The sequence below is a fragment of the Bombina bombina genome, chromosome 6 (genome assembly GCF_027579735.1).
Source record: "Bombina bombina isolate aBomBom1 chromosome 6, aBomBom1.pri, whole genome shotgun sequence".
In the NCBI taxonomy this organism is placed as follows: domain Eukaryota; kingdom Metazoa; phylum Chordata; class Amphibia; order Anura; family Bombinatoridae; genus Bombina; species Bombina bombina.
This window is the reverse complement of record NC_069504.1, coordinates 214,051,154-214,076,798: the sequence shown is the minus strand read 5'-3', so window position 1 is coordinate 214,076,798 and position 25,645 is coordinate 214,051,154. Positions and strand designations below refer to the sequence as shown.

At 37.9% G+C, this 25,645-nt stretch overlaps 1 protein-coding gene across 1 annotated transcript in view; it reads left to right on the top strand.

The window, feature by feature from the left end:
• The window catches only part of ADAMTS20 (ADAM metallopeptidase with thrombospondin type 1 motif 20), a 578,468-nt gene that overhangs the window by 257,694 nt on the left and 295,129 nt on the right, over positions 1-25,645 (top strand). Inside the window, 1 exon segment of the mRNA XM_053719202.1 lies at positions 17,757-17,852. Within this exon segment, the coding sequence (XP_053575177.1) occupies positions 17,757-17,852 (96 nt within the window).

The following is a 25,645-nucleotide window of genomic DNA, read 5'->3' as shown; positions in this document are numbered from 1 at the left end:
TCTATCTATCTATCTATCTATCTATCTATCTATCTATATCTATCTATCTATCTTTCTTTCTATCATCTATCTTTCTATCATCTATCGTCTATCTATCTTTTTATCTAACATCTATCTATCTATCTATCTATCTATCTACCTATTGAATTGATAAGATGTCATCTTTGCACTGGTGAACTTGCATTACTATGGGGTTGATCACAATCTATAATTTGATCATTATTGACATGTTCACAGCTGCAGATAGGTCCTATTTCATTGACACTATCACAATTGGATATTTTTATTGTTTATATTAGCAGCTCTGTGAAAAATGGTCCTATACGTAACATGTGTCAGTCCTATAGGTAATATGTGTCAGTCCTATACGTAACATGTGTCAGTCCTATACGTAACATGTGTCAGTCCTATACGTAACATGTGTCAGTCCTATACGTAACATGTGTCAGTCCTATACGTAACATGTGTCAGTCCTATAGGTAACATGTGTCAGTCCTATACGTAACATGTGTCAGTCCTATAGGTAACATGTGTCAGTCCTATACGTAACATGTGTCAGTCCTATACGTAACATGTGTCAGTCCTATACGTAACATGTGTCAGTCCTATAGGTAACATGTGTCAGTCCTATAGGTAACATGTGTCAGTCCTATACGTAACATGTGTCAGTCCTATACGTAACATGTGCCAGTCCTATACATAACATGTGTCAGTCCTATACGTAACATGTGTCAGTCCTATAGGTAACATGTGTCAGTCCTATACATAACATGTGTCAGTCCTATACGTAACATGTGTCAGTCCTATAGGTAACATGTGTCAGTCCTATACATAACATGTGTCAGTCCTATAGGTAACATGTGTCAGTCCTATAGGTAACATGTGTCAGTCCTATACGTAACATGTGTCAGTCCTATAGGTAACATGTGTCAGTCCTATACATAACATGTGTCAGTCCTATAGGTAACATGTGTCAGTCCTATAGGTAACATGTGTCAGTCCTATACGTAACATGTGTCAGTCCTATAGGTAACATGTGTCAGTCCTATAGGTAACATGTGTCAGTCCTATAGGTAACATGTGTCAGTCCTATAGGTAACATGTGTCAGTCCTATTTTGCTGAACAAAAATTATCAATGCTTAAAATTGTGTTTACATGGCAATGTTTCACTTATTCAATTTAAACGGACTTGGTAAATCCAGACAACACCTCAAATGATTAACCAGCACCACTAAAAATTTTAGCGGTATATTTATTAAATGTCTCTATAGCGAATCATGTCCGCTCGACATCGCTAAATGCCAACAGCATAGTGAAATGCTTGTGCAATGCTGCCCCCTACTCACTGGGCAGCCAATCAGCCACTAGCAGGGGCTGTCAATCATCCCGATCGTATCGGATTGGGATGATTTCAATACGCCACCTAAAATGCGGTGGGCAAGTTAAGGAGCAGCGGTCTTGTGACCGCTGCTTCTTAACTTCCGTTTCAGGCGAGCCGGAAATAATGAGCCTCCGAAGCAGCATCAGTTGCTTCATAAATGGAGCCCTTCGAGTAGAACTCTTTCGTTTTATGCTTGGGCAAAAGACATTTAAGGAGCAACCCTAACAAACAGATACAAAAGCTACCTGTTGAATTAATTAATTAAAGCTAATAATATTAATAAGCACTTTAACTTTAATAAAAATAAGTCAATAACCCAACAAACATACATGCCCATGGTAAAGTCCTTTATGCAGACATACACACATATCAATATCGTTTTGTAGCACAACAGGGTAATTGCACCACTACACACCATTAAAAGCAATCAGTCAATATGTCGGCCCTTCAGCCCATGATGTAATCACCAAATCCACCAAGCTGGATATTTTGTTTTTCATTAATTCTGGCAATTTGTTTTTTTTATTTCAAAATCAGAAGCTTAACGGAACAGATAAGGATTTTCTGGTTTTGCGAGGTAACAATTTTCATCTTGAGGGATATTACCAGCAGAATCCATTTTGGGATTGTTATTACTGTAAAAACACCATAAAAATAATATCCAAAGCTCCGACATCATTAAGCTCAAAAAAAGACTGGCTGTCTTTTGCTCCAAAGCAAAAGACAGACAGTTATTGGCATCATCTCATGAGCTTTACGCTGCTTTATTGCAGGTGTTAGACTTTTTTTCAGCCGGCTCTCCCCATTGATGTCTATGGGGAAATCGTGCACAAGCACGTACATCCAGCTTACCGCTGACATAAGCAGCGCTGGTATTGGAGTGCGGTATGGAACACAATTTTGCTCTACGCTCACTTCTTGCCTTTTAACGCCAGGTTTACAAAAACCTGTAATACCAGCGCTGTAGGTAAGTGAGCGGTGAGAATAACGTGCAAGTTAGTACCGCACCCTTCATAACGCAAAACTCGTAATCTGGCCGATAGTTAGCTAGGCTCACTAATGTAAAAATTGCTTAACACATTAGACCATGTCACTTTCCATTAGAATGTCCCTGTAATGATCAATTTGAATATTATACTGTAGTAATTTAAAGCAATAGGACAGTCAAAATTAAACTTGCATGATTTAGATAGAGTATGTCATTTTAAGATACTTTTAAATTCACTTCTATTTTCAAATGTGCTTCGTTCTCGTAGTATCCCTTGTTAAAAAAGGTATATGCACATATCATACACTAGTGGGGGCTGCTGCTAATTGGTGCCTGAACACATTTGTCTCTTGTGATTGGCTAAAAATATATTTTCAGCTTCCTGACAGTAGTGCAATGTTGTCCCTTCAGCAATGGATAACAAGAGAATGAAGAATATTTGATAATAGAATTAAATTAGAAAGTTGTTTAAAATTGTATGTTCTATCGGAATCATGAAAGAAAATTTGGGGGTTTACTATTCCTTTAAATATAATACCTTATATATGTAATTAAAGGAAAGAAGGAATTATGGTGAAGAATATTTTCTGATCTGTGTAAAAGTTAAAGATTATTTACTTAAATTATTATTTCAGGCATACTTTATATGTGGTAAGTAAAAAGCAGCAGTCATGCAAGTCAAAATATTACATATTCTCTTCTGAGATTATATCTATTTCTGTAATGTGTAATTTGTTTGAATATTTTGAGATGACTGCCATCTAGTGGACATATCTGTTGTTACTATATTTGGTTATGTGTTTTTATTCAGTTTTGTTAAAATTGTATAAGGATTAAAAATACTGTATACCTTTCACTAACCGCAACAAATTTTGTCATTTGTCACATTTCACAGTTTTTATATTTAGTTTACTTACTGGAGTTTACTTTTCCATGTCATTTAAAAGAGCATGCCAGTAAGTTAGATAGGTATTGGTTGAGCTGCTTCTTTGCATAATGATCAAATTTATTTAAAACTTCAACTTCTCTGTTAACATTTTATTAAACCACAAAGGGGTTGGGTTTATAAATGTGAGCTGAGAATGGACAAGAATTTAAAGTAAATAAAGTAATGCAATTGTACACTATGCAAAACAGACCAAAAATTGTTTTTAAAAGATCAAAGCCATCTTATTTTAATTCGGTTATACTGGAAAGAGGGATGTGGCAGTGTTGAAAAACAGAAGAAGATACAATAGTCTACAAAACTTGTAAAGATAGCTGCTACACCTGAAATGACACTAAACTCCTCAAAAGATACGCCTAGATTTAGAGCTCTGCGTTAGCCGTCAAAAGCAGCTTTAAGGGGTCCTAATGCTGCTTTTGGCCGCCCGCTGGTATTTAGAGTCAGGTAGGAAAGGGTCTAACGCTCACTTTCAAGCCGTGACTTTTCCATACCACAGATCCCCTTACGTCAATTGCGTATCCTATCTTTTCAATGGGATCTTCCTAACGCTGGAATTTAGAGTCTTGGCTGAAGTGAGCGGTAGACCCTCTACCGGCAAGACTCCAAACACCCATGGAAAGGCTGTAGTTAAGAGCTTTCTGGGCTAATGCCGGTATATAAAGCTCTTAACTACAGTGCTCTAAAGTACACTAACACCCGTAAACTACCTATGTACCCCTAAACCGAGGTCCCCCCACATCGCCGCCACTATAATAAATATTTTTAACCCCTAATCTGCCGATCGTACATCGCCGCCACCTACATTATCCCTATGAACCCCTAATCTGCTACCCCTAACATCGCCGACAGCTACATAATATTTATTAACCCCTAATCTGCCCCCCCCCAACGTTGCCGCTACCTTACCTACACTTATTGACCCCTAATCTTCCGACCGGACCTCGCCGCCACTATAATAAATGTATTAACCCCTAAACTGCCGCACTCCCGCCTCGCAAACACTAGAATAAATAGTATTAACCCCTAATCTGCCCTCCCTAACATCGCCGTCACCTAACTTCAAGTATTAACCCCTAATCTAAGACTTTGCCGCTACTATAATAAATGTATTTACAGGCAACTTTGTATTTATTTTAACTAGGTACAATAGCTATTAAATAGTTATTAACTATTTAATAGCTACCTAGTTAAAATAATTACAAAATTACCTGTAAAATAAATCCTAACCTAAGTTACAATTAAACCTAACACTACACTATCAATAAATTCATTAAATAAATTACCTACAATTACATACAATTAAATAAACTAAACTAAATTACAAAAACAAACAAACACTAAATTAAAAAAAAAAAAAAAGATTACAAGAATATTATGCTAATTACACCGACTCTAAGCCCCCTAATAAAATAAAAAGCCCCCCAAAATAATAAAGGTCCCTACCCTATTCTAAATTAAAAAGTAATCAGCTCTTTTACCAGCCCTTAAAAGGGCTTTTTGCGGGGCATGCCCCAAAGTAATCAGCTCTTTTGCCTGTACAAAAATAAACATTAAAACCCACATTAAAACCCACTACCCACATACCCCTACTCTAACCCAAACCCCCCTTAAATAAAGCTAACACTACCCCCTGAAGATCTCCCTACCTTGAGTCGTCTTCACCCAGCCGGGCCGAAGTCTTCATCCGATGGGGCAGAAGAGGACATCCGGACCGGCAGACATCTTCATCTTCCTAACGCTGGAATTTAGAGTCTTGGCTGAAGTGAGCGGTAGACCCTCTACTGACAAGACTCCAAACGCCCATGGAAAGGCTGTAGTTAAGAGCTTTCTGGGCTAATGCCGGTATATAAAGCTCTTAACTACAGTGCTCTAAAGTACACTAACTATAATGTTACTCTCAATTAATGTTTGTTATATGGAACACAACAGTAGTAAAAATTTGGTTGTTACACTTTATTTATTGAATCAACTACTGACAAGCAGATTCTGAAAAATAAAGTGTTTTATTATTTCAAAATATACACAGTCTATATCTTTATCTTATAAACACACACTGTATACCTTTTGACAGAATAATTAAAGTATTGGACAGGGAAATATAAGACCACCTTATGGTAAAAACAGGTTGTTAATAACAACTCTGATTCACAGGTTGTTAAATGAAGCAAGCAAGACTGGGCTATGGTAGAAGTAAGGTAAAGTTATTCAGAACACACTCTGGCTCAGCGTGCAGAAAAGTACACAGATCCTGGATTCACACTCAAAGAATAATTTCAGGATGGAGAGCGTAATACTACCTAAATATGTATAATCAAATACTGCAATATTTGTAAGTGGTAGCAAGCTAAGCAGTCAGTAGTAGTATTTGCAGAGAGTGTACCTGAAATGCTGCAGGAGCTGAGAAGTCTGATGTGGAGCAGGCAGGCAGCGTGTGAATGCTAAATGAGGAGGAAGTGAGCCTGTGAAGTCACTGGCAGAGCTGACAGCCTGGAATGTAGCAGCGGCTGCTGCTGAAGCAGAGAGACACTGAGAGAAGGTAATAAATCTTCCTTTACCCCACTGAGGAATCTTGCAGAGGCATCAAATGAGGAAGTAAGTGAGAGTAGGATCCGGTATTTAGGAAATCCAGCAGATATTTCAACCTGTTAGAAAATAAGGCAGAGAGGCTTAGACAACTTGTAATCCAGAGCATAATACAAGGAGTACTCAGTGGATACTGGAACACAATACCAAGCACTGATTGCAATGTGCTGTGTTGTTTTATAGGAGGAGCAATCAATTAGGAGAAACTTCAGAGTCTCTTAAAGAAACAGTGCTCAACCCTGACATGACCCCCCGCTCAAGGAAGCTGTTCCACAGCGGTAGGACGGGGTCGATCAGGATGCCTGCGATGAAATTGAGACGTAAGGCGAGGAGCATTCAAGTTGGTGATGGGTTCCCAGGTGTCCTCGTCAGGTGAATAATTTTTCCACCTAACCAGATATTGTAAGACCCCCTTATAAAATCTGGAATCCAAAATGGATTCAACTTCATATTCATCCTGACCGAGGGTGGTAGCAACAGGTGGTAGAAGAATTCGCTGATCCCTTGTGCGGGCATAAGGTTTTAGAAGGGAAACGTGAACTGTTGGATGAATCTTAATGTTGTTGGGAAGTTGTAATCGGATGGCATTCTTATTGATGATGCGTTCTATTGGGAATGGACCTATGAACAAGCTTGCCAATTTTTTAGAGGGTATTTGGAGTTTTAAGTTTTTTGTGGATAACCAGACCAAATCACCCACAACATAGTCAGGAGATGGTCTCCTTCTGAGGTCGTAGTAGTGTTTCTGTGTCTTCTGTGCTGAAAGAATATTGTCTTGAATGAATTTAAAGTTTTCTTGTATTGTATTGACAATATCATCAACCAATGGGGAATCAGAGGGGTTGTGTGAAGTAAAAGTGAAGTCAGGGTGATAGGCATAATTCGCATAGAAGGGCGTCATCTTTGTGGAGGCGTTCAAGGAATTATTGTATGCATATTCAGCCATTGATAGGAATTTCATCCAATCTGATTGGTGATAAGAACAATAACATCTTAAGTAATGTTCTAGCCACTGATTCAGTCTTTCTGCCTGCCCGTTTGTTTGGGGGTGATAAGCTGTAGTAAAGCGGTGATCGATCTGGGTTACTTCACATAGTTTGGTCCAAAATTTTGAGGTAAATTGTGTTCCTCTGTCACTAGTTAATATAGGAGGTATGCCATGTAACTTGACTATATTATCAATAAACAGAAGAGCTGTTTCAGAGGAAGTGGGGAGTTTGTGATAGGGGATGAAATGAGCCATCTTTGTGAATAAGTCAATGACTACAAATATTGTAGTTTGTTTGTTTGAAAGAGGCAAATCAACAATGAAATCCATGGAGACATGGTACCAGGGTCTTTCGGGAACAGGAAGAGGCATGAGTAATCCATAAGGAGCTTTGCGATCTGGTTTGGAGGTGGTACAAACCTTGCAGGTCTTTATGTACTCTTGAATAGTCTCCCTCATCTTTGGCCACCAAAAGGTTCGTGAGAGGCGTTCCATAGTCCTACGAATGCCAGGGTGTCCGGAAAGAGGGGTATCATGAGAGGCTTTTATCATCTGTAACTGCAAATGAGGAGGAAGATACAATTTACTCCTGTGGTAATATAATCCGGCAGACTTATGGAGTTCTGGTTTAGGAGGTATTGGAACATCTTTGCAGTAAGTTTTGAGTTCAGAGATGATTGGAGTTATCAGTCCAACAAAACAATCAGGAGGTATGATGCTGGATCTGAGTGGGAGCTCTTCAGATTTTATGAGTGAACGGGATAAGGCATCAGCCTTTCCGTTTTTATCTGCTGGTCTGTAAATGATGGAAAAGTTAAAGCGATCAAAATAGAGGCTCCAACGAACCTGTCGGGCTGAGAGAGTTTTGTTTCTTTGGAGATACTGCAAATTTTTATGATCAGTAAAGATGTTAATAGGTATGGTAGTTCCTTCGAGCAGATGTCTCCAATGTTCGAGGGATCGGCGGATTGCTAAGAGTTCTTTGTCTCCAATAGCGTAGTTTCTTTCAGCAGGTGACATTAATTTGGAGTAAAAGGAGATGGGATGTAGAGGTTGACTTAAAGAACTTTGCTGAGAGAGAACGGCTCCAATTGCATAATCCGAAGAATCGACTTCTAACGTGTACTGGTACTGAGGTTTGGGAAAATGCAAAATGGGAGCTGATGTGAATTTTCTTTTTAAAATTTGGAAAGCTTTCTCTGCCTGAGCATTCCAGATGAAAGGTGTTGTACTGCCAGTTAAAAGTGTTAAAGGCTTGACTATAGAAGAGAAGTTTTTGATGAATTTTCTATAGTAGTTTGAAAAACCCAAAAACCGCTGTACATCCTTCCTTGATTTAGGTTGAGGCCAATCGAGAACTGCGTTTACCTTTTCAGTCTGCATTTGAATACCTAAGGGGGAGATGTTATAGCCCAAGAAGGATACTTGATCTGTGTGGAACATGCATTTTTCAGGCTTTGCATATAGTCTATGCACTCTAAGCCGGGAAAGAACTTGACGAACATGTTTTACATGTTCTTCTCTGGTTCTAGAATAAATGAGAATGTCATCCAAATATATTACAAGACATACGTCCAACAGATCTCTGAACACATCGTTGATAAAGTGCTGGAACGTAGCGGGGGCATTACACAGGCCGAAAGGCATTACCAGGTATTCGAAAAGACCATACCTGGTCCTGAATGCCGTCAGCCACTCATGGCCCTCCTTTATCCTTATTAAATTATATGCCCCTCTTAAATCCAACTTGGTGAAGATGGTGGCATCAGAAAGTCTTTCGATCATTTCTGGAATTAAGGGTAATGGATAACGATTCTTAATTGTACATTTATTGAGTTCGCGGTAATCAATAATGGGTCTTAGACTGGAATCTTTATTTCGCACGAAGAATATCCCAGCTCCAGCTGGAGAAGTGGAAGCTCTAATAAATCCTTTCCTTAAGTTCTCCTCTAAATATTCTTTCAAATGCTCCAATTCAGGGGGGCTGAGAGGATAGAGATGACCGTAAGGGATCTTGGCACCAGGTTGAAGGTCTATCGGACAGTCATATATCCTATGAGGTGGTAAGTTCTCTGCCTCTGTCTTACTAAACACATCTTTAAAATCAGAATATTCATTGGGTAGGTTATCTATTGTTGTATGAGTTTGCATTAATAAATGACCAGTGAGACAAGTATTTCTGCAATAATCTGAATTAAACTTTATTTCAAAAGGGGACCAAACAATAGTTGGGTTATGAAGTTGCAACCACTTCATCCCAAGAACCAAAGTGAAATGAGGAGAGGGTAAGACATCTAAGGACATCAATTCTGTATGTCCACAGATATTCACAAAAACAGGAATGGTCTCATGGGTTATGGGACCAGAAACCATGGGTGATCCATCGATTACTTTGATGGGGACTGGTGTCTTCTTGCAGATCAAGGGGATACGATTCTGAAGACAATAGTGAAGATCTAAGTAGTTACCAGTAGCCCCTGAATCAATGATAGCGTCATCAATTTTCAGTAGACTTTGTTCCAGCTGTAGAGAAAGAGACAGCGTGCAATAAGATGTCTTTAACTGAGAATGTACAGATGAATTAATAAGTTTAAACTTACATTTCTTAGACTTTAACAAGACTGTGCAGTCTTGAACATTGTGAGTAGGACTGGCACAGTATAAACAAAGATTCTTCATCCTACGGCGTAATTTCTCTTCAGGACTGAGTGGTCCTCTGAGGATTCCTATCTCCATTGCCTCAGGCTGAGGTTTAGCGGAGGCGTAGTAAGGACTGGTAGTAGCAGAGTATGAAATTTTAGGTTTTAAATCTGTTGCAGATTTTTCCGCTTTTCTCTCACGGAGGCGGCGGTCAATTTGAGTAGCCATTCTCATAAAGGCGTCTAGAGTTTTTGGTTGTTCAATCCTAGCAAATTCGTCTTTCAAAGCCTCAGAGAGACCAATACGGAATTGGTTCCGCAAGGCTATGGGATTCCAAAGAGAATCAGCAGAAAACTGTTTAAAGTCTGTGATATACTCCTCCACGGGTCTTTTGCCTTGTTTGAGGCTTCTCATGGAGGATTCAGCTGTGAGCTGGATATCTGTATCTTGAAATAATGCATCCATGGATGCAAAGAAAGCTTCTAGTGATCCTAAAATTGGATCCTCTGTCTCAAAGAATTTGTCAGCCCAGTTTCTTGGTTCCCCTCTGAGGAATGATATGGTGGTCAGAACCTTCACTCTCTCAGTGGGGTAAGTCCTGGGTTTCATGGAAAAGAGTAAGTGGCAGGCATTTTTAAACTGCCTGTACATTTTTCTATTGCCTGAGAAATGCTCTGGTAAGGAAACCTGTGGTTCAAGCATAGTCTCAAATTGACTAGATTTCAGTGCAATGGATTCTTTTATAATATTTCTTAGTGCAACATTTTCAACTTGTAAGTCGTGTAAGCCCTGGGCTAACTGATCAACCCTTTGAGTGAGATTAAAAACAACCTGTGGAAGATCTACTGGTTCCATATTTTTTTTTTTTTTTTTTTTTTTTTTTGGGCTTGGTATTATATAATGTTACTCTCAATTAATGTTTGTTATATGGAACACAACAGTAGTAAAAATTTGGTTGTTACACTTTATTTATTGAATCAACTACTGACAAGCAGATTCTGAAAAATAAAGTGTTTTATTATTTCAAAATATACACAGTCTATATCTTTATCTTATAAACACACACTGTATACCTTTTGACAGAATAATTAAAGTATTGGACAGGGAAATATAAGACCACCTTATGGTAAAAACAGGTTGTTAATAACAACTCTGATTCACAGGTTGTTAAATGAAGCAAGCAAGACTGGGCTATGGTAGAAGTAAGGTAAAGTTATTCAGAACACACTCTGGCTCAGCGTGCAGAAAAGTACACAGATCCTGGATTCACACTCAAAGAATAATTTCAGGATGGAGAGCGTAATACTACCTAAATATGTATAATCAAATACTGCAATATTTGTAAGTGGTAGCAAGCTAAGCAGTCAGTAGTAGTATTTGCAGAGAGTGTACCTGAAATGCTGCAGGAGCTGAGAAGTCTGATGTGGAGCAGGCAGGCAGCGTGTGAATGCTAAATGAGGAGGAAGTGAGCCTGTGAAGTCACTGGCAGAGCTGACAGCCTGGAATGTAGCAGCGGCTGCTGCTGAAGCAGAGAGACACTGAGAGAAGGTAATAAATCTTCCTTTACCCCACTGAGGAATCTTGCAGAGGCATCAAATGAGGAAGTAAGTGAGAGTAGGATCCGGTATTTAGGAAATCCAGCAGATATTTCAACCTGTTAGAAAATAAGGCAGAGAGGCTTAGACAACTTGTAATCCAGAGCATAATACAAGGAGTACTCAGTGGATACTGGAACACAATACCAAGCACTGATTGCAATGTGCTGTGTTGTTTTATAGGAGGAGCAATCAATTAGGAGAAACTTCAGAGTCTCTTAAAGAAACAGTGCTCAACCCTGACACTAACATCCATAAACTACCTATGTACCCCTAAACCGAGGTCCCCCCACATCGCCGCCACTATAGTAAATATTTTTAACCCCTAATCTGCCGATCGTACATCGCCGCCACCTACATTATCCCTATGAATCCCTTATCTGCTACCCCTAACATCGCCGACACCTACACAATATTTATTAACCCCTAATCTGCCCCCCCCCAACATCGCCGCTACCTTACCTACACTTATTGACCCCTAATCTTCCGACCGGACCTCGCCGCCACTATAATAAATGTATTAACCCCTAAACCGCCGCACTCCCGCCTCGCAAACACTAGAATAAATAGTATTAACCCCTAATCTGTCCTTCCTAACATCGCCGTCACCTAACTTCAAGTATTAACCCCTAATCTAAGACTTCGCCGCTACTATAATAAATGTATTAACCCCTAAAGCTAAATCTAACCCTAACCCTAACACCCCCCTAAGTTAAATATATTTTTAATCTAACTAAATAAATTAAATCTTATTAACTAAAGTATTCCTATTTAAAACTAAATACTTACCTGTAAAATAAACCCTAATATAGCTACAATATAACGAATAATTATATTGTAGCTATTTTAGGATTTATATTTATTTTACAGGCAACTTTGTATTTATTTTAACTAGGTACAATAGCTATTAAATAGTTATTAACTATTTAATAGCTACCTAGTTAAAATAATTACAAAATTACCTGTAAAATAAATCCTAACCTAAGTTACAATTAAACCTAACACTACACTATCAATAAATTCATTAAATAAATTACCTACAATTACATACAATTAAATAAACTAAACTAAATTACAAAAACAAACAAACACTAAATTACAAAAAATAAAAAAAGATTACAAGAATATTATGCTAATTACACCTACTCTAAGCCCCCTAATAAAATAAAAAGCCCCCAAAATAATAAAGGTCCCTACCCTATTCTAAATTAAAAAGTAATCAGCTCTTTTACCAGCCCTTAAAAGGGCTTTTTGCGGGGCATGCCCCAAAGTAATCAGCTCTTTTGCCTGTACAAAAATACAACCCCCCCCAACATTAAAACCCACCACCCACATACCCCTACTCTAACCCAAACCCCCCTTAAATAAACCTAACACTACCCCCCTGAAGATCTCCCTACCTTGAGTCGTCTTCACCCAGCCGGGCTGAAGTCTTCATCCGATGGGGCAGAAGAGGACATCCGGACCGGCAGACATCTTCATCCATCCTCTTCAACCAACGCCTACTCGCGAATGAAGGTTCCTTTAAATGACGTCATCCAAGATGGCGTCCCTCGAATTCCGATTGGCTGATAGGATTCTATCAACCAATCGGAATTAAGGTAGGAAAAATCTGATTGGCTGATTGAATCAGCCAATCAGATTCAAGTTCAATCTGATTGGCTGATCCAATCAGCCAATCAGTTTGAGCTCGCATTCTATTGGCTGTTCTGATCTTGGATGACGTCATTTAAAGGAACCTTCATTTGGCGAGTAGGCGTCGGTTGAAGAGGATGGATCCGCATCGGCTGGAAAGAACATGGCTCCGCTCCGGATGGATGAAGATAGAAGATGCCGCTTGGATGAAGATGTCTGCCGGTCCGGATGTCCTCTTCTGCCCGGATAGGATGAAGACTTCTTCCGGTCTGGATGTCCTCTTCTGCCCCATCGGATGAAGACTTCGGCACGTCTGGGTGAAGACGACTCAAGGTAGGGAGATCTTCAGGGGTTAGTGTTAGGCTTATTTAAGGGGGGTTTGGGTTAGAGTAGGGGTATGTGGGTGGTGGGTTTTAATGTTGGGGGGGTTGTATTTTTTTTTACAGGCAAAAGAGCTGATTACTTTGGGGCATGCCCCGCAAAAAGCCCTTTTAAGGGCTGGTAAAAGAGCTGATTACTTTTTAATTTAGAATAGGGTAGGGACCTTTATTATTTTGGGGACTTTTTTATTTTATTAGGGGGCTTAGAGTAGGTGTAATTAGCATAATATTCTTGTAATCTTTTTTTATTTTTTGTAATTTAGTGTTTGTTTTTTTGTAATTTAGTTTAGTTTATTTAATTGTATGTAATTGTAGGTAATTTATTTAATGAATTTATTGATAGTGTAGTGTTAGGTTTAATTGTAACTTAGGTTAGGATTTATTTTACAGGTAATTTTGTAATTATTTTAACTAGGTAGCTATTAAAAAGTTAATAACTATTTAATAGCTATTGTACCTAGTTAAAATAAATACAAAGTTGCCTGTAAAATAAATATAAATCCTAAAATAGCTACAATATAATTATTTGTTATATTGTAGCTATATTAGGGTTTATTTTACAGGTTAGTATTTAGTTTTAAATAGGAATACTTTAGTTAATAAGATTTAATTTATTTAGTTAGATTAAAAATATATTTAACTTAGGGGGGTGTTAGGGTTAGACTTAGATTTAGGGGTTTATACATTTATTATAGTAGCGGCGAGGTCCGGTCGGCAGATTAGGGGTTAATACTTAAAGTTAGGTGGCGGCGATGTTAGGGAGGGCAGATTAGGGGTTAATACTATTTATTCTAGTGTTTGCGAGGCGGAAGTGCGGTGATTTAGGGGTTAATACATTTATTATAGTGGCGGCGAGGTCCGGTCGGAAGATTAGGGGTTAATAAGTGTAGGAAAGGTAGTGGCGATGTTGGGGGGGGGCAGATTAGGGGTTAATAAATATTATGTAGGTGTCGGCGATGTTAGGGGCAGCAGATTAGGGGTTCATAGGGATAATGTAGGTGGCGGCGGTGTCCGGAGAGGAAGATTAGGGGTTAATAATAAAATTCAGGTGTCAGCGATAGCGGGGGCGGCAGATTAGGGGTTAATAAGTATAAGGTTAGGGGTGTTTAGACTCGGGGTACATGTTAGGGTGTTAGGTGCAGACTTAGAAAGTGTTTCCCCATAGGAAACAATGGGGCTGCGTTGGGAGCTTAACGCTTCTTTTTTGCAGGTGTTAGGTTTTTTTTTCATCCCAAACTGCCCCATTGTTTCCTATGGGGGAATCGTGCACGAGCACGTTTTGCCAGCTTACTGCTACCGTAAGCAACGCTGGTATTGAGGGTTGAAGTGGCGGTAAATTCGTCTCAACGCACCCTTTTTGGAGCCTAACGCAGCCCCTCAGACAACTCTAAATACCAGTTTTGTTTGGAAGCAGCATTAGGAAAAAAAGCTGCGTTAGCTACGCTGGTCTTTACCGACAAAACTCTAAATCTAGGCCTTTGTGTGAGTGATAAAAATAAGGAACAATAGGCGGCGCTGTAGGGCTGAGGATGTGAATATAGCTTATGTTTATATGAGAGTTTTGGAAATTAATTGAAAATTATTTCATTCTGAGAGTGTTTTAAGAAAGAAAATATGCAAAAAAGGGTGTATATAAACAGCGCTACCCTGCAGAGACCTCAAGCTGTTCCTAAAATACAACTCTCCCTAAAGGTTGCATATATAAAAAGGCAATTTACAAATGGAGTAATAGGATCAGCGCTTATGATAGCAAGGGGAATCTAGCAACTAAAAATAATATATAAATAAGAAGTGTATTTATAATAATAAAAAAATAAAGATTTATTTAAAACATTCAAGAATATTAAACCAGATAATATCTAGCTTTAGCAGATAATATACGGTGACCGGTCACTTACACAATAATAAAACATACATATTATAAACTCTAAAAGTAACAATAACAATCTTGAACATATGTTTAAAAGCTGCTTTTTACTTTGGGAGTTTGCGATTATTTTCCAATACTTAAGTATATAGTATGTCTCTGTTTGCAAGAGTCCTTTTTGAGGGAAATACTATTTGTATGTGTATGTCACCTTATAAGACACCTTGACTCTTTCCTCCAATACAGTTCTGGGACGTTGTAAGTATACCCGAACTCCTACTTTTAGCAGGTGGAGGGCAATATGTAAAATGACAAGTGTCCAATATGGTAGAGGATAAGTCTCACCTTAACAGGCTCTCTTCACATCCACAGCAATTTCTTCAGTAGTTAAATGACAAGTGTCCGCTATAGTAAAGGATAAGTCTCACCTTCACAGGCTCTCTTCACAGCCACAGCGATTTCTGCTTTCAGATGCTGTGGTCTACCGGACGCCTCTGCGTCTCCTGTGCAGCTCCACACTGGTCAGTGCTTCCGTGTTCAGTCACGTGTGTTTAAGCAGGCCAATGAGAGTCCCTTTAAAAGCGGGATAATCCAAATCAGTAGTTTTCCTGGGTATTTCGGCAAAATTTACACTCTGCGCAGAGTAAGCCTATTTTGTATGTAATTAGGCTATTTGTCACAAAATACCAACACTCATCAACATGTTTCGCCTGACTTGCAGGCTTTTTAAAAAAAAAAAGCAAGTCAGGCGAAACATGTTGATGAGTGTTGGTATTTTGTGACAAATAGCCTAATTACATACAAAATAGGCTTACTCTGCGCAGAGTGTAAATTTTGCCGAAATACCCAGGAAAACTACTGATTTGGATTATCCCGCTTTTAAAGGGACTCTCATTGGCCTGCTTAAACACACGTGACTGAACACGGAAGCACTGACCAGTGTGGAGCTGCACAGGAGACGCAGAGGCGTCCGGTAGACCACAGCATCTGAGAGCAGAAATCGCTGTGGCTGTGAAGAGAGCCTGTGAAGGTGAGACTTATCCTTTACTATAGCGGACACTTGTCATTTAACTACTGCAGAAATCGCTGTGGATGTGAAGAGAGGCTGTTAAGGTGAGACTTATCCTCTATCATATTGGACACTTGTCATTTTACATATTGCCCTCCACCTGCTAAAAGTAGGAGTTCGGGTATACTTACAACGTCCCAGAACTGTATTGGAGGAAAGAGTCAAGGTGTCTTATAAGGTGACATACACATACAAATAGTATTTCCCTCAAAAAGGACTCTTGCAAACAGAGACATACTATATACTTAAGTATTGGAAAATAATCGCAAACTCCCAAAGTAAAAAGCAGCTTTTAAACATATGTTCAAGATTGTTATTGTTATTATCTGCTAAAGCTACATATTATCTGGTTTAATATTCTTGAATGTTTTAAATAAATCTTTATTTTTTTATTATTATAAATACACTTCTTATTTATCTATTATTTTTAGTTGCTAGATTCCCCTTGCTATCATAAGCGCTGATACTATTACTCCATTTGTAAGAAAGAAAATAAATTTATTCATTATATTAACAAACTATTTAAAAAACATTAGACTTGAAAACACCAAAATGATAAAATAAAGAGTAAAAATGGATGAGATCTCAGATTAAAATTGTATATGTATATCGACACCGGTGTCTGCTAGTTAATTTAAGTAGTACAAATATCTATAAAAAATACTCTTTATAAGAAGGGAATACAAACTCTAAAAACTTATTTTAAGACAATTTTTAAGAAAAATATTTCATTATTAAAAGACAATTTGTAAGAGAATATTTCAAACAATTACTGATTGTTGAAAAATAAACACTTAATTGAAGTTAGTACGTTATCAAAACTCCCAATATTCTGAAGAGTTCATTAACAGATTTGCCAGAACGGGCAAGTGAGTTGATATTTTATCATAGGGTTTGTATGTTACTATAGTCTTTGATTAGTGGAATAGCAATATGTTGGTTCTTAGGAATGTCTGTTATGCTTGAATCCTATGATAATGGTTACTTTGTAACAGTTGTTATTTCTTGTGTACTTCCTTATTGTAAGTTTATCAAAAAGGATATCTTATTCTCCAGATTTATCATTTCAGGTAGTCTCTTATGAGAGTTTTTGATGTGATATTAATATATTGCTAACCTTTAGGTCGTATGCTGGTATTATCGGTATTGTCCAAATTTCCTTTTACTTTTCATCTTTAATCAGCCGTACTTACGGTTTAGAAGAAACTTTTTGTCTTCGTGAAAAAAAGCTCCACAACGGCTAACCCCTCAGGATCAATGTTCCTAGGATTCCGTTCTGCTTGAAACACTTTAGGTGGTTGACTGGTTATATCGGTACTACCCAGATTTCCTTTTGTTTTTCTTCTTTAATCAGTAGTGCTTGCGGTTTAAAAAAAACTTATTATCTTCATGTAAAAAGCTCCACAATGGCTAACCCCTCTGGATCAATGTTCCTAGGGTTCCGTTCTGCTTATAACACATGTGGTGAATAAAACATAGAGGTGACAGGTTCCAGCTTTGGCGTTTTACCGGTCTATTCTCTTTTACAAAATGCTGATAATGTGTGCACACAAACAGTTCGAGTGAGGATGTGGCAGTGTTACCTTAAACACAATACAGATAATAAAAGAATAACTTTTGTATACTCTATATATACCAACATTACATCAGATATAAGGTTTTTCCATTAAACTTTTTTTACAGGTTACAACTCCATCGCCAGAATTCCTATGGGGGCAACGAATATTGACATACAACAGCATAGCTATTCTGGACGACCTGATGATGACAACTACCTGGGTAATGTTCACAACAAATATTTACATCACACCATGCTTATAAGTTTTTTCATTTTATAAGACATAGTTAGTATTTTTAAATGTCTTTCTTTTTTTTAAAGTGAATTTGATTGTTCTGATAAGGTGACAGGAAAGGGACCATAGGCAGTAAAGACCAGCTATAGCAGAGATGTATCATTGAGGATGCTGTGAAATCCATGTGCTTGAATCTGAGATCCTGACAAGCTGTAGTACCATGAATCTGCCAGGAAAGCTTTAGTTCTCTGGCTACAATCCTGCATATTGCTCTACTGTAAAAATAAAACATTTGAATTGTCAATGATTTGCAAGTGGGCCTATCATGCCATAGGTTTCTTTCAGCTCTTCTATCTCAATATGCATTGGTCACTCCCCTTCAACTGAAAAGTCCATTTTGACCTGAAGAATATTTTCTTCCACAATCCACACAGTCCTATTTAGTAATATTATCATGTCTCAGGACCACCAATTGTCTCATTATGAACTTCACTCCAGCATCTTTTCCCTCAAGAGCCTCAATCTTGTTATCGGCACAAAGAACTCTTAAGAGCTTCTTTCCCCATTCAGGCCCTTGCCAAAGCAGTCAAATCTTTCTCCTATATCTCCTCTCCTCTTTCTCTCTCTCCTCTCTCCCTCCTCTCTCTCTCTTCTCATCCTCTCTCTCCTCTCTCTCTCATAAGTCATTAATTCCCTTACTTGAAGTATTTCTCTTACAAAAATGAATAAACTGATGATAGAGTTTAGCACAACAAGATGTGAGTGAGGGCTCGTAATTAGCAGAATCTACCTGGGAGTGAACGATGCAAAGTATTTGAGAGAAAACCAAAGGCCAGAATAAATAAACATACTTGGATAACAAATGGTGAGCTAACTGTTGCGAGCGAGCAATAAGGGGTTTATTGTGGCTCTATGTGTGTATCCGAAGTAGCGCATGTAATACAAGTTAAAAAGGAAATGTGTTCGCTTGAGCGTAATTAAATTTAACACACGCCAGTATAGCGCAACTTCAGAGCTCTGGTTAACTCTTACACTCAACTAAAATTTTGCGCAAAATAAGATAAAAAATACATTTAAAACTACAGTTGCACTCATAATAACACTATCTAATAAAAACTATTCAATAAAAAATTGCATTAAAAAGTTATAAGGGATCAGAGATAGTAGGTCTAAAAAAAAAGGCATGCAAAGGGCTTTAAAGTGATGGTAAATTCAATACTTTTATTTTGTGCCATTAAATGTAACATTTAAAAATAATATAAGTTTCATTTATGAAAATACACAACTTTAAAACTTACTGCAGTAATTTACATATAACCGCTTCTTTGTTACTGCACACTCCGGCAGCCCCGACACTAAGACTTTTTTTTCCCCCTTACTTTTTTACCGTTGTCCATTGAAAATCGTTGCATATTTGGCATGTTTCAATGTAAAAAAAAACCACAGGATCTTTTGTGTATGATGCTGATAATGCATGTGCAAAAGATCCAGTTTTTTGTTTTATTTTGCATTGAAACATGCCAAAATGCCAAGATTTTGGTTGGACAATGGCGAAAACGTCAGGGGAAAAAAAAAATATATATATATATAAGTGCATTTTGGAGCCCATTGCAATTAAGTAGCTAAAAACATGAAAACTCATATTTATGCAACATTATTATGTTATAAAGTGTTTGTGTATTTACTGTAAATATTTCACATTCAAATATTCTTCACATGTGTTTATATATATATATATATATATATATATATATATATATATATATATATATATATATATATATATATATATGTATGTATATATTTATATATCTGAAAATTGCTATACCTAGGATCAGAGGATCAGACTTTTCTCTCCGGACACGTCCCTGATGGCATCAATTTTCTTCCTGATTGGACTTCAGTCAGTTGTGAAACGGATACCCATTCAATGTATGTGGAAGATAAAACATACACAAAATAATAGCACAACTACGTTTTATTAAAAATTGGTAATAGCATACTATTATTGGGAGCTTTAAAATAACTCAACAGAGTTGGGTTCCGACATCATGGAGGGAGTCGCAGATAAAGTTGGTTTACAGAGATACCTCACACCTGCTATTCTTTCAAAGTGGTACAATACAAGGGTTCTGTGTTCTAGATGCTCGTCAACAGAAGCAGATCTATTTCACTGTTTATGGAGCTGCCCCAAAATATGCCAATATTGGAGGAAAATCTCTTATTGGATGACTGTAGTCCTGGAATTGGAACATAAGCTATCTCCAATTGAAATTTTCTTTCTGGTCAAATTCCAAGGAATAATTAAGAATTATAGTCTGATAAATACTATAATTTTAATGGCACGTAATCTCATTTTTAAATCTTGGAAGGCATCTTCAGCACCTACAATGACACAATTTAAAACGGCTTTGATTAATAAATTCACGACAGAGCAGTTTAATATACCATATCCGCAAGATAAATATTTGGCCGTATTCTTTAAAAAGTGGGAAACGTTTGCAAGATCCCTGCCCTTAGTACACCAAAAAAAAACTGATTAAACCATTTAGAGATTCTGGGTTTGTTTTGATAAATATTCTTGCGGGCCATTTTCCTGGAGACTGGGCAGCTGGCATTGAGTGAATTGCCTGGGGGAGGTGGGGAGGTGAGAGAGAGGGGAATTTTGATTTTTTTTTCATTTTTTTTCTGTTTGTTTGTGTTTTTTTCTTTGGGGGGTGGGAAATAGCTGTAAAAGAAAAAGCAAAGGGGAAGAACAGTTAGTAATATGATACACCTGTAGTTGGTTATTTCATGCACTCGTAGTTGGCCATATTTATGGCCGTCCTGTATCTTTTTCACGACATGTATTAATGTATGGGGTCCTTTGACTCTTACTCTGACACTTATTGTTATTATGTTATTATTCAAATATGTATGTAATATTTTATCAATTGTGACGCACTGTTTTACACCTATCCTTTGCTATAAATAAAGTTTAAAGAAAAAAAAATTGGTAAGAAGAGTAAGTAAAATCACACTTACAACAGTCAACTTCAATTATATGAGGTAACAAATATGCTAGTCAGAAAAGTTCATTCGAATAGTACATCTGTAAACTCCACTAACGAAGTTTCTGCTGTCGGTGGGTACTTCAAACAGAAGAGTTGGATACGGCATAAGTTAGTACCATATGTACATTAACACCTTAAGTATTTTGAAGGACTAAATATTTCTGCCTTCTTCGTCAGAGGTAATAATGAAGCATAGTAAATACCCCGCGCTTTTTAAGGCCAAGCGATGACACGCCCTCTACATTTTGTCTGCAGTGATTGGTCTGACATCACTTAGATACGTCATCGAGGCAAGTGTATTTATGCGGGGTATTCCAACTCTCTTTTTGGCAACATCCCTAAAACAATGATAACTGTAACAAATGAAATGTCTTTGTATTGTTAATTTAGTATAGAATAAAATAAAATCTTAAATGACTCAATAAAAGCCAATATCCTTTTTCTTCTGTTGAACTCTCATACCCCTACTGATTGTCAGTGTAAAAGTTTTGGTAGATGGCTGATCTGAGTAGATACATTTCTTCTACGAGGGCAATTTAAAATACTACTGCCTATAAATCACCATGTGAGAAACTATCCAAACTAGAACTGCTCAAATTACAAAATGGTCTAAAAACACTATACATCTAATATCATAGCCAGTGCTTAGAAAATAGCATTGTATATAGTTTGAGTTATTCACTCACTCTTATATATACGAATGATACATGACTTATAGGTCCAAAGCGGACTTATTATTTTTTTATTATTATTCTTTATTTATAAAGCACCAACAGATTCCATAGCGCTTATTGTAATACATTTAGGTACATTCTATAAGAAAAGGAAAAATAATAATTCAATAATTACTCTTATATTTAAAAGATCAAAAAAATAATAAATACTTAAATAATCTATGTATAAGTATATAAATGTATATCTAAAAATAAAAAATAGAACTGAAAATATGAATACACTTGGATGTGTGATCAAACATGTCCTACCTATTATATAAATAAAAAGAGAGAAGCGCTCAACCTGGGAACGAACAATAGCATAATAGCTTGCTCTATGGCCAGTTACCACCCAAGAAGCAGCCTCTTTTTGTTCAACATGTGCCTTTCACAGAGAAGAACTTTCCAGAAGCATATCAGTCTGATCCTGACACTTCACAGTACAGTCCAGCCCCGAAATACCAGGCAATCCCTCTCTGAACAAGAGAAACAGCAAAACCCCAGACGTACGTTTTGGCATATAGTGGGCCTCATCAGTGAGGTGCAGCCATATCCCTCTAGGCACACTGAGCAACGGGTCAATGTCTGGATTCCCGCATCACACTTAGGAAGACTTCCCAAAATGTCATAATTTGCATAAATAAAAAGAGAGAAGCGCTCAAACTGGGAACGAACAATAGCATAATAGCTTGCTTTATGGCTAGTTACCACCCAAGAAGCAGCCTCTTTTTGCTCAACATGTGCCTTTCACAGAGAAGAACTTTCCTGAAAATAAAAATTATATTAGCTCAAATAAAAGTATATTAGGAGTAGTGACAAAAACAAAAGCAGAAAGAAAAAAAGAAAAGGACATTAAGATGTATGTTCAATTGTTCATATACATTTTTGGTAGTGTGTCAGAAAACTATAGTCTACATTAAGTCTCTCCTTTATAGTGTTGAAACGTGTTATATTTTTCATCTCTAATGTTTTCCTGTTTGTGAGAGTCTTTGTGGTTTTTGATTGAGTGTCTGTGTTGGTTCATCCTGAGATGCACCAGTTTCTCCAATATAGCAACCTTGGTCACTCCCTGTACACTGTATCATGCATACCACATTTACAGATGTGCAGGATTATTATTATTTAGTGTTGTATGTTTTGTTCTTGTGTGTGGCAGTGTAATTTTCACATATATGTTGGCACAGTTTGCAGCAGGATTTGTTGCATCGTAAGGTGCAATTCTGTGAATGTTCCTGTTTTGGGGTCAGTTTTCTGCAAACCAATCTTTGTCTCAGATTTGGTGGCTGTTTGAATGCTAGTATTGGGGGCTGATGATATATTTTTTACATATAGGGTGCTCTAAGAGTACTGGCTTTGGGTTTTTAATAATTTTAAATATTTCCTCTAGAGTTGGGTTATAGGTAACTACCAAAGGGATCCTTGCTGTGCTTTTCTTTTAATTGTATTGAAGGCCATACCTGTGATGTTTTTAGGACAGATCTTATTTGTTTTAGATATCATCCTTTCCTTGTAGCCCTTTCCTTTATAGGGACATAAAAAAACAAGTTGGGATAAAGATAAAATATAATTATATGTACTTTAATTACTTTACCTGCAAATTTAGGCCTAGATTTAGAGTTCGGCGGTAAAAGGGCTGTTAACGCTCCGCGGGTTTTTTTCTGGCCGCACCATAAATTTAACTCTGGTATCGAGAGTTAAAACAAATGCTGCGTTAGGCTCCAAAAAAGGAGCGTAGAGCATTTTTACCGCAAATGCAACTCTCGATACCAGAGTTGCTTACGGACGCGGCCGGCCTCAAAAACGTGCTCGTGCACGATTCTCCCATAGGAAACAATGGGGCTGTTTGAGCTGAAAAAAAACCTAACACCTGCAAAAAAGCAGCGTTCAGCTCCTAACGCAGCCCCATTGTTTCCTATGGGGAAACACTTCCTACGTCTGCACCTAACACCCTAACATGTACCCCGAGTCTAAACACCCCTAACCTTACACTTATTAACTCCTAATCTGCCGCCCCCGCTATCGCTGACCCCTGCATTACACTTTTAACCCCTAATCTGCCGCTCCGTAAACCGCCGCCACCTACGTTATCCCTATGTACCCCTAATCTGCTGCCCTAACATCGCCGACCCCTATGTTATATTTATTAACCCCTAATCTGCCCCCCACAACGTCGCCGACACCTACCTACACTTATTAACCCCTAATCTGCCGAGCGGACCTGAGCGCTACTATAATAAATGTATTAACCCCTAATCCGCCTCACTAACCCTATAATAAATAGTATTAACCCCTAATCTGCCCTCCCTAACATCGCCGACACCTACCTTCAATTATTAACCCCTAATCTGCCGACCGGAGCTCACCGCTATTCTAATAAATGTATTAACCCCTAAAGCTAAGTCTAACCCTAACACTAACACCCCCCTAACTTAAATATAATTTACATCTAACGAAATAAATGAACTCTTATTAAATAACTTATTCCTATTTAAAGCTAAATACTTACCTGTAAAATAAATCCTAATATAGCTACAATATAAATTACATTTATATTATAGCTATTTTAGGATTAATATTTATTTTACAGGCAACTTTGTAATTATTTTAACCAGGTACAATAGCTATTAAATAGTTAAGAACTATTTAATAGTTACCTAGTTAAAATAATTACAAATTTACCTCTAAAATAAATCCTAACCTAAGTTATAATTAAACCTAACACTACCCTATCAATAAAATAATTAAATAAACTACCTACAATTACCTACAATTAACCTAACACTACACTATCAATAAATTAATTAAACACAATTGCTACAAATAAATACAATTAAATAAACTATCTAAAGTACAAAAAATAAAAAAGAACTAAGTTACAGAAAATAAAAAAATATTTACAAACATAAGAAAAATATTACAACAATTTTAAACTAATTACACCTACTCTAAGCCCCCTAATAAAATAACAAAGACCCCCAAAATAAAAAATTCCCTACCCTATTCTAAAATACAAAAATTACAAGCTCTTTTACCTTACCAGCCCTGAACAGGGCCCTTTGCGGGGCATGCCCCAAGAAGTTCAGCTCTTTTGCCTGTAAAAGAAAACATACAATACTCCCCCCCCCAACATTACAACCCACCACCCACATACCCCTAATCTAACCCAAACCCCCCTTAAATAAACCTAACACTAATCCCCTGAAGATCTTCCTACCTTGTCTTCACCATACCAGGTTCACCGATCCGTCCTGGCTCCAAGATCTTCATCCAACCCAAGCGGGGGTTGGCGATCCATAATCCGGTGCTGAAGAGGTCCAGAAGAGGCTCCAAAGTCTTCATCCTATCCGGCAAGAAGAGGACATCCGGACCGGCAATTATCTTCTCCAAGCCGCATCTTCTATCTTCTTCCATCCGGTGCGGAGCGGGTCCATCTTGAAGCAGGCGACGCGGATCCATCCTCTTCTTCCGATGTCTCCCGACGAATGACGGTTCCTTTAAGGGACGTCATCCAAGATGGCGTCCCTCGAATTCCGATTGGCTGATAGGATTCTATCAGCCAATCGGAATTAAGGTAGGAATTTTCTGATTGGCTGATGGAATCAGCCAATCAGAATCTAGTTCAATCCGATTGGCCGATCCAATCAGCCAATCAGATTGAGCTCGCATTCTATTGGCTGATCGGAACAGCCAATAGAATGCGAGCTCAATCTGATTGGCTGATTGGATCAGCCAATCGGATTGAACTTGATTCTGATTGGCTGATTCCATCAGCCAATCAGAAAATTCCTACCTTAATTCCGATTGGCTGATAGAATCCTATCAGCCAATCGGAATTCGAGGGACGCCATCTTGGATGACGTCCCTTAAAGGAACCGTCATTCGTCGGGAGACATCGGAAGAAGAGGATGGATCCGCGTCGCCTGCTTCAAGATGGACCCGCTCCGCACCGGATGGAAGAAGATAGAAGATGCGGCTTGGAGAAGATGTTTGCCGGTCCGGATGTCCTCTTCTTG